Raw genomic sequence first — 21,585 nt, 5'->3', positions numbered from 1 at the left:
CAAAAAAGCTTACAAGCACTCTGGCTCCCATCCTCTGTTTATGATCCGACGGATCAAACTTTCGGAATGTTTTCATTGGAAGCCACAAAGCCTGTGATATTTTTGCCTCTAGGGATAAACATTAAAATTCTAAAATAAGTGGTACAGCTGAAGACTGACATTCGGCCTGAAAGCTCTGCACTGCGGCATGTTTATTATTTGTGCAGCAGAGCCAGAGAAGCTATTGTTTTCATTTCATACTTGGTGCTGCTAAGATTTAGGAAGAGTCTTCTGGGACTTGGTGTGCTAACAATATTGCTACACCTCAGTGTTGGTGTTATTTCCATCTATGGACATTTTATTGTGTTTCTCAAAAGCTAGGAAAAAGTCAAGGCTTCAGATTTTAGCTTTTTACATTTTGGCTGAAGCTAAGGAATTTTGTTTGGGCAGATGTAAAAGTTTTCTGTCTATCAGATTCATAAGTTTTGGCTTTACTTGATAAAATGTCATTTTTACAACACTGGCTTTTCTTTTTTTTTTTAAACAGACCATATATGCTAAAAACCAAAACATACTTCGGAGATTAGGTCGGATTAGATCAGTCAGGTTTGGCAAGTCAATACTTGTCAAACCATCGATTACTCATGGATTGCAAATGGTTGCTAATCTCTGCATATAACATTCTACTTGAATATTCCAAGATCGTTATGTTTTATGGGCATTTCAAATGCTAAAGAAGACTATGCATTTGCTGCTTGTTTTTCTTCTCCTTGCTCTGCCTTATTTCTTCTATCTTTTGTGCACTATAGCAGTTTTCCCCCCAAGAATTATTTTTTTAGGGTAGGTGGGAACAAAGGGGTGACAGCTGGGTGGTTAATGAAACGTGCTGGTTGGTTCATCTGGCTAAAAGGGGCTAGAAAGAACACTGCTATGGGGCAGGGGTCCCCAACCCCCGGCCCACTAGCATATTAATGGGGTTAATATTATTAATATAACTATCACATATTACGCAGCACTGTACATTAAATAGGAGATGCAAATGACAGACAGATACAGACATTGACACAGGAGGAGGAGAGGACCCTGTGCCAAAGAGCTTACAATCTAGGAGTTATTTTGCAGGGATAACATACAACACCTTTGTATTTGATGTGCACACATATCTCAGGGGAATCATGACAGATCTGCATGGAATGTATATGTAGAATATGTTAGTACTCTATAATTCAAATTATGTAAATACTTAATGCAAATGTAATAAATTAGATACATTTCTTAGATCAAGTGAGCTTCAAACCTCACATGGAGTTGGTCTTGGATCTGACCTATGATTGTTACACATTTTTACACAAAGAACTAGTTTAATTACTTTACAACTCTAATGAAAACACATTTGGTAATGTGTTATCCAGCTATTGCTAATGACCAGGTGACAGGTTTGCTTTATGTATTAGGGCTCTGTTTATTCAATGAATGTGACCTGGCTATTTTTAGCATTTTGCTTTTACATTATATTACAGAAAGATTGTTTCTAAAATAAAAATACCAATGAACACTGCCAAGTATGTTTTCAAAAGTCATGGATCTTGAGCAATTTTCTGAACATTTTGTTCCTAAAATTAAGTGAACTTCTTCATCATCAAGTTTTCATATTTTTTTCATTTTGGTAATCAAGTCTTCCCTTCAATTCCTGTACATATCTCTATTTTAATTGCAAAGAATATGCTCTTGAAAAATTTAAAGCAACTCTTAAAAGAGAGACATGTGAGCTACCAATGCCAATCTGCTTCTATAGATTTAAGTTGTCTGGCTAGTACACTTTTCAACTAAGTTCAAAAGGTCTGACGAGTATGCATATCCGAGAAGTTGGACAATCTTATTTGTTTGTTTGGTAAGGGAAACAAAATATTGAAACAAGTTTTTCAATATAGGTGTATCCTCTCCAGCCGTGGACAGCTTTAATAAATCAGGCCCAATATGAGAAAATGCTTTGGGATTTTATAATGCTTACGACACTAGAAGAGCTGTATTGTATTTTGAAAACATGCATAATAGATCTCGTTTCTTTCTCTTCATTTCATGTTCTCAACTAGACATTATAAACCGTTACTGTGGGCAGCACAAATTCTTACTCCAGTCCTTGATACTGTGAAAAATGATTATGTATATACTCAAGTATAAACCAATATTTTTCCCCCTCTCAAAATGCTATTAGATAGAGAATCTTGGTATGTATTGGTGTTATACCAGTTCATGGTGCTGTGTGTAACAAACTGAATCACAATATACATTAGCACTCAGCATTATCTACTTGTGGTCAAAAATAATGCAAAAAACAATCATTTAAGATGAAGTGCTCCTTTTGATCCTAACTCTTTATATTAAAGACTTTTTCCTGTAAAAATCAGGAAATAAGATATACAGAGTGCCTGTGATTTTTATGTCTTTGCTTCTTAACACCTCCTAAGGCTCTTGGTTTTGATATACTATATTCAAGCCTAGTATAATAACAGGCAGATGAAATGTACCACTTTATGGTTAACCTCAATGGAATCTTACCATCCACTCAAATCTTATAGAATGTATGTATGTATATATCTATACAGTGGTACCTTGGTATAAGTCCTTAATCGCTTCCAGATCCTTGGACTTATACCAAACGGGACTTATACCAAACAAATTTTTGCCATAAGAAATACAAGAAAAATTATTAATGCATTCCCATGAAAAAAAAAAATCCTATTGTTGGCATATTATACATTGATGGAGCTGTATAAAATAATTTAAACAGTGCTTAATACTAAAATACATAAATACAAAAGCAATTAGATGAAATAAATGAAAAGTTAACCTCACTTTACCTTACCGAGAAGAGTCCAGTGCCTACTAGGATGGTGCTGAGAAGGGAGAAGGAGGAGATGTGATGTAATTCACAGAGAGATATAGCGCGGGTTGTTCAGTGAATGGTAGTAACTGGCGTACTGACGCCCGTGGGCAGTCGTGGCTTTGTCTGGAGAGAGGTAAATAAGGGTAGCGCGCAAGTTGGACTTATTCCAAAGCAGACTTACCGAGGTACCACTGTATGTATGTGTGTATATATATATATATATATATATATATATATATATATATAAATATATTTTTTATATATATATATATATTTTTCTTTTTCAACTTCGGATGCAGGAGTAGCAACATAGTTTAGAAAATGCCATCTCTGATCCCACTTCCAGTTTATGACGTGTGTTTGTATTTTAAAATGCTGTAATCAATAAAACTATGGATTATCAGCAGATTTAAATTGTGGTTCTAAAAAGCACCATTATTTGGTGGCAATATATTTATTATTATTGTTGTATGAGCAGATAATAAAACTGGCATTCCCAAGGAAACCCCTACAAACTCTTCAAAAACTCAAAGGTTCTGTGAATCCCAGCCTAACAAAAGTCTTCCTTAGGGACATTTCCCATTGCTTCCTGTTCTAAAAGTAACTTAGATGAAATCTCACCTAAATGGGCTAAACCGTGACAGAGGTTCTAAACCTTCCAGTTTCATCTAAAACCTACATTTTGAGGTTTTAACATTTCCGATTCCAGAAATTGTAGGAGATACACCACCCTCGACTCTGAGCCTAACAATTATGGCATTTGTCAGAAGAGATGTAGAGGAGGCAAAGCTTTTTGGCCACATAAACTCACTTATATCTGCTCCTAAAATATCCAAATTCATAACGCCGCCTTCAGGTAGGCAGAAAGCACCTACCAGCTCCACTACATGACAGAAGGAGACTGTCTGCACAGGGTGGAAGAGTTAACCCGTACTTTCTCCTACACTTCTCAAGGTCAACCTCATAATTCCTCCCGACATCATCTAGGTGTATCCTCCTGGCTCTTTACCAACTAACGCCATCAATCACAAATAATTTTATGTTATGTGTCTCAACCTCCCCTGAGGAAGCTGGAATAGTGAATTGCGTTTGTAAATGAGATTACAATACTCTTCGATTATACCATTATGATGACCAACCTCTTTCTACCCATAAATTAAGCTATAGAACAAGAACAGGAAAACTTTGTTTAGTCCAGCCTCCTTCACCCATACCGTTAGTGGATAAATGTAATACACTTTGGTATAGCTACAATAAGATGTTTTTTTTTGTAAAACTTATGAACATAAGACCTTTATTGTACCATATGTATTGAGCAAAATCTATTTCTTCGGTGGCATGTGTAGTCTTTACATTCTCCAGTTAGTTATTGAGTTAACACCTTTTTTTAACATTCATTTTATGTCACAAGTCACAGGAGTAGACGACTGGTCCCTCGTGCTTGTTTACATTTGTGTCCTAAACCCACAAGGAACTTCTGTATGTTACATAAAAAGGTTGAGTTTTGCACTCAACCTTTAGAAAATATGACAGTCCCTCTTCAGAAAAACAAGATCCCAGGAAACTGGCATGAGAATACAAAGCTGTGATGGCATCTGATGGAACTATCCCAGAAACCTTTCTTTTCTACACAGTAAATAAATAACTGTCCACATTAACAGCATAAACATGAAAACACATGTGTTTATCTTTCTGTGGTTAGGGCAAATCTGACTCAACTTGAGATGAGAACCCAAAATACCTTCATGTTTTGGCTAGAATATGGGAGGGTGCTGGACTATGCGGGTCTCAGGTTTCCATGTCTTCTCTCTTAGTGATGGCTTATACTGTCCTTAGAATACCTTATACTTTTTACCAGATCTCAATTCATTCTACAGCTGTGGCTTCTTTGTGTTCACATTGTCACGACTAAAGCCTTCTTCTTGAACGTTGGCCATGATGACCATTCCATATGTTGGGTTAACATAGCAAAGCAGTGTTTGCACCTGGGGTTGCATATTGATGTCTTTCCCACTTGGCTTCCAATTAGTGGATACGAAAAATGCTTTATGTTGAAGCTCTAGGTCTAAGTGATCATATTTATAATTATATAAAATCCAGCTGGCCATCATATCAACCAATCGACCAGTATTTTCAGTAGGAGGTTGACACTCTGAGAAAGTTTTCTCCTAAAATGTTTACTATAAAACAATGTAGTCAAAACTGGGATATGGTAGCTTCTGGTAAAGTGACTGTCGTTATTGACTTTTCTCATTTAGGAAATTTTAGTTCTTGACTGTTATGCCGAAACTTCTCAGTCTCTGACCTGCAACAAGCATAGAGATATTGGTCCTGATTTATTAAAGCTCTCCAAAGCTGGAGAAAGATACACTTTCATCAGTGAAGCTGGATGATCCAGCAAACTTGGAATGGATTTTCTAAAAGTAGTTTGCTGTTTGTTAGCAATTGTTTTCAATCCTGGACCAGATCCATTTCAGGTTTGCTGGATCACCCAGCTTCACTGATGAAAGTTTACTCTCCAACCTTGGGGAGCTTTGATAAATCAGGCCTAATGACTTCTGGCATTACCTTGTTTTTTTTTTTAATATTTGGTAAGATGAACAGGTATTATTGCGCACCTATCAAACAGATATACCAGACTGCTTTTTATAGTATATCTAACCTCCCGCAAGGCAGTAAATATAAGAAATTAAATGTTAGGGGTTTTCAATAAATACACATAACAAATGAAAACCTTACAGATCATATTATTCTGTCCTGACAAGTTCACTTAAAGAAACAATACACTAGTTAGTTTACTCTGAGATAATGAACTTCTAGCGTGTGACTTTATAATTGACCCAACAAACACTATGTGCCTTCGCAGGAAAAAAAAAGGAAGTTTTCCACTTGGCAGGAGTGCCACTTCCATACGTGTCTATGAAATAAAGTGTCTCTCCCCCGAGAGCTTAAACATTACTAAGAACACATGCCGATTCAAACACTGCTCACACAACACGACTATTCTCTGCTCAGATGACAAAGTGCCTGTGACCCTTTAGTGTTTATTATATACAGTATTAAAATTGAAGCAATCCAACATTTACTCATTGATCCCCGAAGGCGGCCTCAGCAGAAATACGGCCGCTTAAAAATGCATCAGCTTCATGACATTTGATACAACTGGTAACAATTCTTAAGCTGTGTTTTGCTGTTTGTGCAGAATGCATGCTATTTATTTCAAATTAAGATGGGTCCTGGCCAATATCTGCTATTTAAGTTAGTGGATACTGCAGTATTAGAAAATTCAGTTTCCTAATGGGCAACTCCTTCCCCCAACACATGGAGGAGACATTTATAGGACCTCTTTAACCTCATAAAGTCCCTTTAAAGTTAAGCACTTGTATGATCTTACAACATCTGATATACTACACTGCTGCACTACAGATAGTGAACATGTGTGTGGACCACTGACCATCACATCTACTTACATCAGCAAAAGTGTCTGAACACCCCTCTAATTGATTAAGATCAGGTGTTTCCAGTGAAGAGTACGTCTAATGCTACCTTATACAGTTGTGAGTTTTTAACCTTCTCCCATCATTCCTAAGCCCGCTCCATAAGGAAATGGTTTAATGAGTTTAGTCTGGAGGATCAGGAGTGGCATGGAAAGACCCTGACCTTAACCCTTATTGGACACTTTTGGGGGGAATTAGAACACCAACTGCAAGCCAATTTTTCTTGTCCAACGTCAGTACCTTAGGCTTACTATCAGTACCTTAGGGTACACATTTGCAAGAATTGTTGGAAAGGATATTTTACAATCCTTTCTAATGACAAAAGACTACACAATGCATGAAAGTGCTTTTCTGCTCTATGGGGAGAGGAGACGGGAGAACAACGCAACAGCACCCCACTGCTCTCACTCCCCTTGACTTTCATTACGATCGTTCGTTGTCCGTGGATCCTCCAAGACAGTCGTTTTGACAGTCGTTCAGACAACGAGCTCTGTACACACGCCAGATTCTTGTCCAATATCAGCCCTAAGGCGATTATTGAATGAGAATTATCTGACGTGTACGTAGCCTAAGTCCCATAAACACTCTCCAAAAAGTCTTCCTATTTTAATCACAAATGGGAGGGGTAACTTTAAATTAAAGTTTAGTGAGCTCTAGGTATAAAGGTAAGCTATCCATAAATGTTTTTGCCATATCGTATATGATTGTATTGTTTGGAGGGTAACAAGACTCTTGGTATAGTGCAGTTTTTGTTACTACCCATATTCCTTTGTGCAGTTTGAATGGTCAGTGATGTCACCACTTACCCGCCCAACAAACCCAGTTGATCGGATTAAAGTGAAATTTCACTATGCATATATGAGACTCTGTAAATTCACATTTCTCTACTGGTTTAAAAAAAATCCTACTTGCTTGTTTGGTTTTCAGATCCTCTGACTTTACAGCAGAACTAAATTTTGCTGTTTGCTTGCAAGACATTGCCATCTTTTTCTTTTTTTTCCAGACGACTATCTTTGACCTTCTTGATTGGCTAGAATGACATTCATTCCTGGCACCCAAAGGGGAATTTGGGATTGACCTTGCAACCAAGCTGAAACTACACATGCACAACAGAGTTTTTTTCCAGACATTCAGACCGATGTTGGTTGGGGGGATTATTGCAAAAGCGACATTGTTTGTCCCTTTCTACAATAATGCCTGATCATGGATTCTTTAATTCCACTTTATTACCATCTGATTTACGGACCCAGAATAAATATGCAGCTCAGGTGTTCATCTAATTGCCATATAAGTTGTCCTAACAAATCATCTTTACATCCAAGCAGTTAGCATTCTTTAGAATGAGTTCAGCAATGACAGCTTACATAGACCAAACAGTTGATCCAAAATGGTCACCAAGCTTTTCCTTAAAAACTTTTATGTATGAGCCCTTAGAGGTAGTTTTTAGAACTTAAATTAGGCATGACATGTTTTGGTCCATGTGGTGAGTTTACAGATGTTGTCATGTAAGAATTAGTTTTAACCTCGTAGCCTTAGTCAGCTCGTATAAACTCAATGTGTGACATGGAAGAGTTCAAGCTGTTCGGAATGATGTGCAGGGAGATGGACAGAAATATTACGTCCACTGTAAATGCCAGACTACCAGATGGCTCTGGACAGTAAAAGAAATATATAGTGGGATTCTACCCAAAAAGTGCACAGACATTTTTTGTATTTAAATATATATTTCTATATATGTTACATATGCTGATAAAGGACCAAAGTCTATCAGTTATTTGCTACTAAGTATATGCAGTTGTAATTAACCTTTTCATCGCGCAAGTTCTCTATGTGATCAGTGACCATTTTAGGTTGAGAATGCTTTTTTTCATCTATTGAATTTTATTTCCTGGTAGCATTGTCTGTACTCTTACTTTGCATGCTCAGATGTGTTGCCTTGGTATAGACTCAAGCACTTCTTTCAGAGCTCCATCTAGCCAATGAGATAGCATGGAACTATTTGTATTGGTAAGTCTTACTAATTACATTAGACCTGGCTGAGTGTCTGTCCACCCAAAATTTATATTCTTGCCATTAGCAGACAGTGTTCAGTCAGACATTGCCCTACCCCATCCCTCACCACAAATGTGAAGGAGCCATTATTGAGGTTCATGATTTGCTATTCTCTTTGGACAGTGAATGTTGAAATGGTGTACATACAGCTGTAGACTAATCCACCTCATCACAACCTCATCAAACTTTTGCCATGGGGCTCGTGTATTTCTAGGTACATCCTTGTTTATGATTGTGCAATTTTTTTGTTAAAGGAAGTCATCTGTCTTTATAGAAAGATCATTAGAGCAGTGGCCTTCTGAACTTCCCTTCCAGCCTGGATGAGCAAATTCCTGACATGTTGTACAGCAACAGTATCATTTTTCAGAAAAGCCATTTATTTTATCATTTTAAGTCCATCAGCTCCAATACAATAGCCTTACTTCTGTCTAGGTGAACCCCAGCTATGACTACTATACCCACAGCACATAGTATATTAGCTTGGTGGTATGTTGGAAGAAAATTACTCCTACAGGTGGCCAAAAAGTTCATTGGTGTCAGTTAAACCTTTGGAAGAACTCTAGGGTTTCATGGAATCCTGGTTGAGTATGCTGTAGGCAGAAGAAAGCATTTCCTCAGTCTTTTCTCCATCAGTAATCAGTTTGGTCCAACTTTATAGCTAAACTCCAAGTTACCGTAAAATTGAACCTTGCATTGACTATTGCAGGTGTGCTCATTTAGTTTTGGGTTCAGAAATACAGATATGTCTGCAAGTTTGAGCATTACTTTGACTGTGTGTAGCCAATGTCTGCTAAGCAAATGTAAAGTATACCGGTATGGATGTGGGGTTAGAGAAAAAGTTTTACTTGAAAGCAGACACTGAAGCATGATTCCACTATTATTAGGACTGCTGCTTTAAAGTGTATGCCCAGCCAACAATATTTTATTTGTTTTATGGCAGTAATAGGTTAAAACCCCTATCTAGTTATGCTTACCTGCATCCTAATAGAGAGATTTCCCTTTACATCCTGTCCTTGATGATGAAACAAAAAAGGAGAGGAAATTGCTCCAAACCGAACTTTTTATTCCAAAAGCTAAGCTAACAGGTGTTCCTGTCGGAGAATTTTGTTCCACCTTTGCTCTGATGACTGTTCCAAAAGTTGGATTTACCTTTACATGGACTGTGGTCATTAGGATAAAAAAAAAACCTCCCCAGCTGGGATACAGTCAGCATGACAAAGGGTTAACCCTAACCTTATCCAAATCCTAACAAATGCCTTTACCTAATATACTTTAAGGTTATGATGCTGTTAAATTTCAAAATATATTTTTATAGGGAAAAAATTCTGCTTATATTTTTTTTTTCACCTAATACACAATTGGAAGATATGAAGTACATTCACAGATAGGGCGTAGGTGGAAGACTGTGGGAATCATTCTCATGTTTGGCAAGATGGTCACCTGCGGGAAATTGAAGAATGTGGCTAGGAATTTTATAATGAAACCTCTTGTAAATGTTTATTTTTTTTACCAAAGCATTTGAGCTTTTGTTACAGTGATATGTTACAAAGACAGATTATTTAAAATATATTGTTTGTTTTTGGCATCCATTTATTCAAATGTACACTGCAGTCAGTATAGAAAATTGGACCTGGAATCAAAAAGTGAAGATTTGCTATACTATAGGGAGCCTCTAAAAATGGCATTGACTAAGCAATACACTGAAAGAAATATATTTTTGTCTTGATTTCTATCTAAAAATGTGCTTTGATCTTTGTAGCTGTATATATGCAGTGAGAGCATTTAAAACACTTCTGCCTCTGATGGCCTTAATCCCAAAACAATAGCTGTGTTCATACTGGCCATGAGGTTGTGGTGCGGTTACCTCTTCTTTATGCCAGTGAACCAGGGAAGACACTACATATAGCTTCTGCCTGCGGAAGACTCATAGAGAATGAATGAGGATGGCAGTAAGTGGTACCAGTACCACTCACTGCCACCAGCAGTCATATGGCAGACACTGGTGTTATATAAGAACCAGTACTGCAGTGTGTGACCGAGAAGTTGGCAAAGTGCCATCCACCGGAACATGCGCAGGATAGTTCAATCCCAAGGCAGCTCTGATTCTGCCCTTACTGATGCCAATATTGTACTACTCACTGTTCTCCTTGCTGGAGAAGAAGCTATGCCTTCTCCACATTTCCTACTGCTTCCTAAATATAACTTCACCGGTCAGCAAATTATCATTCATTAAGAGCAAATCTCTATTTTGAGGAAGCATAGCATAGCCTACACCAACTTTTGCTAATGTTTAAATTAAAATTATTGGTTTTTACATTTTCTTTTCCCACTTAAATTTTTGAGTCTTTCTAAAGTGGTACAATAGTTTTTGATACTAGGAGCTGTATTGTATTTTTTGATGAGGGATCCTAAATACTTCAATGAAATTTGTACTCTAGATGGAATATATTATAATATGAATTTTGTGTAACACTTGTAGTAACACTTATGAACACTTCTGCCAGATTTCTTTTTAATGGTCCTCTGCACTACTGCTCATGCGAATAGTAATGCAAGAACAAACGTTTACAGCTCTGGCGTCTGGTGTCCCAACATTCTTCCATAGTGGTACTTATGGGAAGCGTGCATACCATTTGCAATGACCTGGACATTCCCAATATAAAATTAATGGTTTGCAGCCATTTGCAGCCGGAAAACCAAAATAATAAGAAAGTCTATAGAGGATGAGCAATGTGCTCCTGTGCCGCAGCTATGGTTTTGTGAATATAAAACCTCTTCAAGTTGGTGGTCAGTGGGAAGACTGTCCTCTGGCTTTTCGGAAAGTTTACCAGCCTAATGCACTGTTAAAAGCATAGTACAGTAATCATTTAATTAAAAAAAGAATGTAATTTTTTTTTTTTTGAGCTACAGACAACTGATTTTCTAGAAGAAAGCATTTCCATTGTCTATTCCCCACCAAATTGCGAAATTGTAAAAATGTAGGAGGTTGTAAAAATGTAAGAGGTTGCAGAGAGGGCTAATCTGTGACAGATATCTTTAAAGAACCCCCATATTACTGAACCTAAACTTATCCCCCACACCATTATAAACCTGTCTACACTATTCTAAACCTTATGCTGCACCCAACGATAACAATCCCACGCTGAAAATGACTTTCACTTTTATCACCATTCTGCTCCGCTGTCCTGTCCACTTTGCAGTCACAGCACTTATTTAGAGGAAATCCAGAGAAAGTACAGCACTCAGTTGTTTTCTTTGATGGCTTGGCTTTCTCTAACCTTACTCAGTGTCTGTTCTTTATATTCTCTCCATCCTTTCACCCCCAGCCTATAAATTATTGTACTTAGTCTTGATCTGCACACTTACTATACCCATCCACCACATTTTATGCCTGTTTGCTGCACTTTCCCATACGGATTTGTGGGGTTTATTGGAAACAATTATTAATCTTCTGTCCAAACATGTCAGTTATTTTTGCCTTTGAAATCTGTTCCCTTGTATCTTTTAAGGGCTACATGTGCATAAAAGTTATGGTCAATAGATGACGTCAGAACATAAATCTCAATGTGTTTCCATGGTCCAATTTGCTGGCTCCAAGCCCATTGCAGCCCTTGCTATGCCTGTTCTTTGGTGTTCAATTATATATGTCTAGAAATGTGGAATTCCCACCAAAAAAAAAAAGAAAATATATATTGATTGGGTTTTTCTAACAAAGTATAATACACTGTTACAGACATTACATACAAAGACGTTGTGGCCCAGGGGTGGGTAAATTTTTTGGCTCGGGCCACAATAAGTTTAAAAAATTAGACTGAACAGCAGGGCCAGTATTAGATAGATGGAGAATGTTTGTATGAACTGATATAAATTCTGTAAAAAAGTGGTTCAGAATAAAATGCTCAAGAGGACAAAGTTTGCCCATACCTGCTTTAGACAATTGTGCATTTCCAACTTTTAGTAAAAAGTTTTAGTCAAACCTTCTTCTGTTCCAATATTAGGGTTTTTGTGGTACAAATCCAAATCCGTAAAGATATAGTTTAATAAGTTCGGTTTAGAAGGACTTATCAGCAGCTCCATCATTTGCCTACAATAGCTTCTATGTGGGTAGAGGACTCTAGGACGCCAGGACAGTCATTCGGGCGATGGGCGACAAGCCCTGTACACACGCAAGATTTGTGTCCGATATCAGCCCTGAGTCTGGCAGGGTGTGGCACTGGGTCTGGCAGGCCCCTAAATATGACAGACCTCACCAAAGATGGTTTGATTACTAAATGTACTTTCAGTAACGTGCCTGGCAGGTGCCTGTTTCATCTGCAGCAATGGTATTAGATCGTGTTTCATAAAGATAGTACTTTTTGTATAAGTAATACAATATTTTATTTTTATTTTTATAGGAAATTACTCTTGTTGCCCCAGAGTCTCCTACAGAACAAGCCAGGCGGATTTTCCAAACATATGATCCAGAAGGTGTGTTTTTTTTTTATGATTCTGTATATAGTGCTGTAAATTGTATTAAGTAACAACTGTTGCTGTCATGATGTTTAATATGCCCATACATAACTGAAACTGAGACGGATTGATAGCAGCTTCTTAAAGCTGAACTCCAGGAAGATAAAAAAAAAATCTACTTATATTTCATTGAATTTATTCTATTTGCATTATAACCTGCTGTAATATCCCTGCAGCAGCTGATAGACAGGGAGAGGGACACACAGCAGTCTAAGTCAATGTGTTACGTAAATGTCTTAGTTGTCACTGGAACAAGTGTCCCCGCTGGATAACTTTCTCTGTATTCTTGTTCTTGCAACTTTGGGGTAACAGCAAAAGTTGGGTTTTCCATCAACAATCCCAGTGACAATAATAAAAAGGTTGATACTTTCTAATGGGTACACAAGTAGTGATAGAAAACTTAACGAAAGTTCTGATCCATCATTGTTCTGTCCAAAACAGAAAAAAGTTTAGGCTTTGGATGAAGATTAAAGCTGAAGTTTAATCTGCTTCTGCTTTCTTGCTTATCAAGATACTAGTACAATGTTTTAATAAATCTTTTCTGTTTATAAAATTTACTTTATTTTGGTGGGAGGGTCCAGCTGAGTGCTGTACAGAGCTTCCTGAAGACATCACAGCACTCTACATCCATACTACTATCAGTAGCCCTCAGCTCTGATGCAAACGGTGGGCTGGCCATTGGGAGTAGTTTGACAAAAATCAATAAGCCAATGACTTGCTGCAGCTTTTAATGCACATTGGGCCTGATTTATTAAAAGCTCCACAAGGCTTTCATCAGGGAAGCTGGGTGATCCAGCAAACCTGGATTAGATTTCTCCTAAGTCATTTGCTATTTGCTAGCATATGTTTTGAGTCCTGGACCAGATACATTCCAGGTTTGATCCAGTCTTGGGGAAGCCCCATTGTGAGAAACTCATAGCATCATTGTAATCAAAGTAAGCAATTTCAATACAGGAGAAAAGCCGGTACAGCTGTGAAAGACTGAAGGGAAGGCTGGAGGGCTGCTTAAAAACAAATAAATTTACTGATTTTATTATAAGCTTTGTCAATGGCACTGGGATTTTTCCTTGGCCAAAATATTCAGGGCACAATATTTGAAATTTAAGACTGTTCCCAAGTATGGGAGGCAGCTGCAAATACAATAAATCTCCTACATTCCATCACTTCCAGCGGGAAGAACAGATCATTAAAGTGACGCTGCTCAGCTATTACATCCAAGTCTTTTATAATGCTTATAAACTGTAACTAAAGTCAAATCTAATTATTATTATAAGCTCAGCTGACACTCAATAGAATATCCATCCTTTGTGACACCACTGTGGTCAGCCTGGAATTAAAATATTCTTCCAATAACAAATTGAAATGGAATTAAGGCAAAGCCTCAGCAGAGAGGACGCACAGATCACTAACAGTGAGCTGAAAGGATGTAAGGCTCCTGATTTTTATCTGACTTGCTACAAGAGAAGCTGAGGACGGGAAACCCAGCTGGAGACTGAATTAACTTTTATGTTAATTGACAGAAGAAACTTGATCAAGCCGTACAGAGAGCCTTGTAAAGCCTCGGCCTTATTACTGGAGACCAGTAAATATTTTAGCAGATATTTTCACAGCGTTGAGCCGGAGGATCATGTGTGGGACCCTGGCACTGCGTTGACTTTATATTGTACAGATAAGCATTGTGCTGTATAGGTTTGTATACATAATGGATATATCCAGTGCATCCGGTCTGCCTGTGTCCAGTCTGATAATTGGTCTGCAATGTCTGAGAACCACCACAAAGTTCTACAGGTTAATAGGAATTTAAAAATGGAATTTATATTAAATAAACCATTTTATTATCTGCTTTGTAAATCATGTTTCCCTTGTGACTCTTCCTGTAAAACTTCAGCTTTGTGGTTTTAGGTTTCTCTTTGGATTCTTAAAGCTGAACTCCAGGCAAACAGCTCAATACACAACCGAAATACAAAACAGTTGAAAGTTCAGCTCCAGCCTGGGTTCTGCAGTATTGTACAGCTTCCTATAATGTACTCTGTTTGCACTGCACACTGTGAGCTTCTCACAATGTGCATTTAAAACTGCATAAATATGCATAGAACCCACCTCATTTCCTTACCAGAATACTTCCAGCATCGTCTAGCCATTTGTTCCCCAGCTTGGCTCCTGCAGCTTCTTTTCATCCACCTATGTCTACATGTCTTCCAGCAATGGCTACATAGCATTTCTCAGGCTGAGTACCCTGTTGCTGGACCTTTCCTGCTTATTGTGTTTTGAAGCAAGCACTTGTCTTCATCAGAATCTCAATGCAGGGGCACAATTGGTAGACAATTGGGAGACAGGAACACAGCATTATAACCCTGTGAAGGAAAGTGCCTGAACTAGGACCTTGATGGCAGCCTCAAAACACTGATAAATGCACACTTAGTTATGAATAGAGCCCTAATGTTGTAAGTTGGTCTGTGTTCAGTCTATGAATGGAACCAGGAACAGATCATCTTAGTTTACAGGTATGGGTCGTGAACGCGAGGAGTTTAAAACTTGCGCGCGACCAATTAAAATCTCATTTTAGGGAGAAATACTATTGGCGGGCATAAATAAAAACGATGGTTTTTTAAAAATATTTACCAATTGCGTTTTAGCCGTTTATTAGTTGCTTGGCTGGATTTTTCTATTATTTTCTTAATGACAAACGCTTCCCCTGCCAGTGATGATGTGTTATGTCTGATGTATCAGACACTTCATTTGGATGTAGGAATTTGACTTTGCAGTTAGTTCTCAGCTTTGTTATTTCTAAACATTATCATAAGAAACATATGTAGAGGGGAGAACAAGACTGGTACAGCTGGTCGAGCTGGCATAGAAGTAAAATGCTTGTGTTTAGCTGACGCATGCAGTCCGATTAGTCACCTCAGGGGTCTCAGCCCTGTTATATACGATAGAAGTATTTGCTAAGTTGGATATGGACAATCCATATGGCCTGTGCCATATCTTCATCCCCAGGTATGTTATCACAATTCATATAGGAATGTGGGCTACATATAGCAGCTATATATATGACAGGTTTTTGTCTGGGATATACTTAACACTGCAATGTGACTCTAAATACCTTTGTCCCTCAGAGTAACTTGTCAACATTCCTGTTCCATGAACCCTTGCCCTTACTCCACATATTTGCAAAATTATCTATTTTCTAAGTGTAATTTTAAGAGTATTGATCACATAGATTTCCCTGTAGTACACATATTTACTCACAGGGAACATATGAATTCATGGTAGCCAGTCAGTGTGGTGGGTAACAATGGAGCGTGACAAGGCCAATATCATAAGAGCAAGGGGACAAATTAAAGCTATGTACACATATTGCATCTCCTTCCTGATCATTTCCAGTGACACTAGAACACTGCTGTTAAACCTTTAATCCCGCAAGTCCCTCAATGCTGCTGAACCTTTCCTTCATATGGCCCTGTGCAGTCCTGGAATTTTCTTCTTCTTAGCATGGAAGAAGAGCAGAGTGTGGCCATCTTGGGTCTTCTTTTTCCTTTTCCTGGCTTTGTCACCTGGTCTCGCACTGCGCTGCGGTGATCAAAACAGAAAATGATTATTTTTTTACTTTATATCAAAGGTTTGTCTACCCTTTTATGTAAAGTAAAAACATTGAGTTTAGGTCCACTTTAAGTTCTTTGGAGAGGAGTAAGCAGGAGGCACTCTGCCGTGTTCTCCACCAAAGAAGTATGATCGTACCTTGCTCCGTTGTTTATAAATACTCCAGGGAAAATGGATGAAGATGTTGGAGGACTGCTGTATACACCCTAAATTTGGCCAAGCATGAGCACATTTGTTCATCTGGGGTAACAATCATCTAGCACATTGATCCCCAACCAGGGTTCCTCCAGAGCAGTGGTCGACAACCTTTTTGGTCTGGTGGACCACTAAAATCACCGGCACTCAAAGGGGGAGAAACCTCCTCCAGAGTGACGTCATTATGGCATAACCCCGCCCACACTCCCATCGCCGATTTGAGCCTGTGATGGGAGAGTGGGCGGGTTGTGTGCAGGTACACAGCCCGCCCCCCTCCCTGACCCGAGAACTGTACTGGGGACGTGGTCTGCGGCTCTGGCCTGTGTTTCCCTCCAGCGGCGTCCTTTTCCTGACCCCAATCAGGGGTGCACCGACCGGAGCCACGGACTTCCAAAATTTTCTCACAGACCACTGGTTGGTGACCGCTGCTCCAGAGGTTACCAGGGGTTCCTCAAACATTGAGCAATATGTACCTCTCTGGTTAAATTGACCCCAATTATCTTTTTGGTTATCTCTAAGGGTGACATTTTCCCAATGGCCACCAATGTAACAGGCAGTCAATTCCATTGACCACCAGGCTAATGTACGATGAGTTGGACACATCATAAATATTAGCAGGGATTCTCCAAGACCGGAAAGTTATTTCAAGGGTTTCCCCATGTTCAAAATGTTCAGAAAGGCTGATCTAGCATGTGTGCATAACCTGTGTATGGTCACTTCATTTAGTGAAAACAAAATTACAAATATATTTTTTTTTTTTTTTTTTTGACAACAAAAGGGTGACCAAAGAAATCTCAGACTGTAGAAAATGGGACAACATTAAAGCGGTTGCATTGCTAAAATGCAAAATTTATTTGCATTGAAAACTTTGAGTAGGGAAATGATTAAAAAAAAAATCCCTCTATGGGTTTTCCGTCCCTTGAACGGTTTTCCTTTACTTCCTTTTTGCATATTAAGGGGAACCCCAATCTTGGGAAGTTGTCACCAGATATGATGAAAGAATCTGCCCAGGTTCAATTCTTTCGGGGACCTGAAAAAATTTTGGGTTGTAAACCTTTTGCGCTCGATTTGAAAAATGCTGATTTTACAGATTATAGGGTTTCTACATTGTCCATTTTAGTAGTCTGTTTCCTTGTTCACGAAAAATTGGGATTTTTGAAATGGAGGATTTCGGTACAAATCTCCATCACAATTAATATTACAAGAAAGTTCCAGATGCCCTAATTGTTTTCCAGTTATGTGTTCTTCTCAGCCGTTCACAGCTTGGATATGTTATTGTTGTGTACATTACAGTTCTCTATGGTTATGTCATTTTTTTGTCAGCTGAGCTGTAAATGCTGTTTACAAAGTTTCTTTAATTAGAACGATATGTAGATTGGTTCTTTTTATATAAAAGCTGTGAGAGTTTACTTAACGTGGAGTGGTTTACATACAAATACACCACACAACATAACTCTAAAGTAATTTTAGAAATTCAAGCAACCTTTCTCGGAAAAATGCAGCTCTTACAAGTCATGAGATCCTGATGGTTCCATAGACCCTTGGAAGAAAGAAGCCCCAATAAACCTATAAATTATTTTCCATTTTTCCATATGTGCACCATGACCTGTGAATGTTGGGGGCAGGCATGGACCCAGCATGTGTCTTTTCAATAAAAAAGCTGTCCGGTTCACTTTTTTTTTTTTTTTTTTTTTTTTTTTTTTTACTTCTATGTGAAGTTCCCCTTTAGCTGCACTTTATTGCTTTTTCACTTGTCAGTGAATTTATTTTATTACCTTGCTTGGCCATGTGTTGTTCCTGCAGCAAAGTGCTTTATAAGCCTCCTAAATGGTAACCAATTGGCAGTCAATAGCTCAGAACCAATGACCCAATAAAATGAGGGGGGGAAATTTGTTAGCATGGGCTTGTGTCTATGTAAGCCCTCCACCCGACTGTACGGAGTGATAGTCACTGAAAGTGAAGCTGCCTATCAATGCAAACAGGCTATACACATGTTAAATCGGTGTTTCACAACCAAGGTTCAGTGTAACGCTGGAGTTTCTTCAGAGGTTGTGCCTCTCAGGTCCATTTAAGACACTCCAATGATCAGGTTGACTATCTGTAAGGATGACTTTCTTCCCAATGGGAAGCAATGTAAGAGGCATTCTTCCCAATGACCACCACACTAATGTACTGTGAGCTGTCGGTATAGTAATTATAGCAGGGGTTCCCTGAAAGTCTTTCCAAGGGGTCCCCATGTTTAAAAGTTGTAGAAAGGCCATAATAAATAATGGATTGTTCTATTTAATACTCAATTTTTTGCTTGATAATGATCATTTAAATAAAAAAAAAATCATGGGTGTATTGGAATAATTTTTCCACCAAAATCATTTATCTGTTTTTGATTAAAATGTTTATTAAAAGTGTATCTAGAGCCAATTGTTTCACATTCTTAAAGCAAAGGGATTTACACATTCCAAAGTTTGGGAGTAGTTTTGAATATTTGATAAAGTGGGAAGATATTAGGAACTCCTATCGGGTTTTAATTGATGTGTTTGATTCATCCTTTCTGAAAGGTAGGAAAAATCCAAACTTTTATTAGAAGAAGAATAAGAAAATCTTAATGAGGACACAATTAGCAGATCGGGTGTTTCCATTCTATAGCAGGAAGTTCTTATTTAGAACAGCAGGTATTTTATTGAAATCTGCAGTTTTAAATAAATTTGAAAACAAATGATATTAATGCTAAAGCTTTCATGAGATTTTAAGGACTGCTGTATAATACCATACTATATAACGCAACCCACAAACTAAGGCCCATTTGGCTTTTTAATTCTGGCACATCAAATATTGCTTCAAAATTGTCCCCTGGCGCAAAAGGGTGACCAACAACGCTGTTCCCACTGAAATTGAATGTAAGTTTTCTTTTACTTTTAGGTAATCTCCATCCATTTGATACTGGCCCAATCCATCTGTCAAATTTTAAAACTCCATGTGGCCCCTGAGAAATTTTGCCTACCTCTGCTATATAATATACAATTTTTGATTGGTGGGGGAATGGGGATCAACTAGTGGAGTGTACAGTGAGACATAATAAACATCAGTAGAGTGGAGGTCGATAATATATGTGGTGCTAGATCAGCTCACAAGTGATTAGTAATTCTATAGACCTGATTCTGGGTGTCTGCATCATGTATGACCTCTTTTTGTAAATGAGAGGTAAGACTGATGCATAGGGAACATCTGGGAACTCTCACACCGTAACAATTCTGGGCATAAACCATGCAGGTTTCCCTCTTGACACCCCCGATCATTAGTCACTGATAGTCAAGGGGCTGCACTGTGCTGTGTCTGTCAAACCCAGGGAACTCAGCATGTGTTCCTATGGAACAGCGCTTTGCCTTTAGGACTTAAACAAATCACCTACATTTATCATTGTTGATTACGTCAACTTGTTAATTTGATCTATGTGTACGAATCTAACACCCTGGCTTTGTACCCTGGACACAGGAGAATCATCATAATCTATTTCCTCTTAGGAAAACAGTTATGAAAAATGAGTGTTGATAGGCAATTCCTATCTAGTGTTGCATCTCACACGTAAATTCAGGTTGTTGATTTTAGCATTTTGTTTCAAAGCACTGCACCATCTTTTATTTTATAAGTCAGAGCAGTCAAATAATCTTATATTGATATGAATGTACATAATTATTTTGATGTCCAATGAAAAAAAATGTGCTTTGGCTGGATGAAGAGTCTTTGTGCTATATGGCAACAATAACTAATAAGAAACACAACCTTTGTCCCATCCTCCGTCTTTTACATAAATTGGAATCCAATGACTCCAATAAACAATTAGTGTTGACAAGATGGGAAATCTTATGCCTGTTAAGCTGCGTACACACTTCCAATTTTTGTCGTTGGAAAGGATCTTTCACGATCCTTTCCAACGACAAGGGAGTGCACGATGCATGAACGATGCTGTACATACAGCACCGTTCATGCTCTATGGAGAGGGGAGGGGGAGAGCGACGGAGCGGCACCCTGCTGCGCGCTCTCCCCTTCCCTTTCATTAGGATCGGCTATCGTCCGTGGATCCGGCAGGTCGGTCGTCCGGACGACACCGACTGTACACACGGCAGATTTTCGCCCGATAATTGGCCGATGCCGATTATCGGGCGATAAAAATCTGACGTGTGTACCTAGCTTTAGCTACCAAGAAAGCTATTCTGAAATTGTGGATTTCGCAGGTACCCCCCGCCCTACCATAGGTTACGGGGCCTCCCCTCAAATTAATGCCCATGGATAAACCTAACAATTTGCATAATAAGGAACAATACACTAGATGCTTCTTTAGAACTTGCTCGATGTTTTTGCTGACAGAACTAATAAGGGATCAATTGGTGGATCTAATGTCCCTATTCAAACATACTACTTGGTATGATACTGAAAAACTAAATGGTACTTTGGGACATTTAGACGTCCTATAATAGGGTCTTAGGGCAATCTATTCGGTCATTCCGCCTCAATAACATTATGTATGCTTTGGGTACTCTGCTTCTGTATACTCATATCAATAAGTTTCCTTGACAATGTGAGTTATTAATTTGGTTTCAATATTACATAGGCTATGTTCATTTGTTGTTTATTTGATTAGATATGTCTGTTATTGTATGTCCAATATCTTTTAAATTCTTTGTAACTGTTTCTTGAATTGTGGTACACTATTATTGTTTGTTTTTATCACTGTTGGAAAATGCAAATAAAGATATGCCAAAAAATTGTGCTTGATAAAGGGGACAGGAAGACAGCAACTGTTTTACAGCTTCTAAATGTTGATATGAGATAATAAAAACATCCCCATAATGATCAATAAGCTCTTTGTGG

General features: G+C 38.3%; 1 protein-coding gene across 1 annotated transcript in view; it reads left to right on the top strand.

Annotated features, from left to right (window-relative positions):
• Positions 1-21,585, top strand: part of MINDY3 (MINDY lysine 48 deubiquitinase 3) — an 80,885-nt gene that overhangs the window by 45,867 nt on the left and 13,433 nt on the right. Inside the window, exon 12 of the mRNA XM_072413423.1 lies at positions 12,810-12,882. Within this exon, the coding sequence (XP_072269524.1) occupies positions 12,810-12,882 (73 nt within the window). The remainder of the gene's footprint in view (positions 1-12,809; positions 12,883-21,585) is intronic.

Source organism: Pyxicephalus adspersus, chromosome 5, assembly GCF_032062135.1.
Source record: "Pyxicephalus adspersus chromosome 5, UCB_Pads_2.0, whole genome shotgun sequence".
Classification (NCBI taxonomy): Eukaryota; Metazoa; Chordata; class Amphibia; order Anura; family Pyxicephalidae; genus Pyxicephalus; species Pyxicephalus adspersus.
This window is presented reverse-complemented; position numbering and strand designations above follow the sequence as displayed.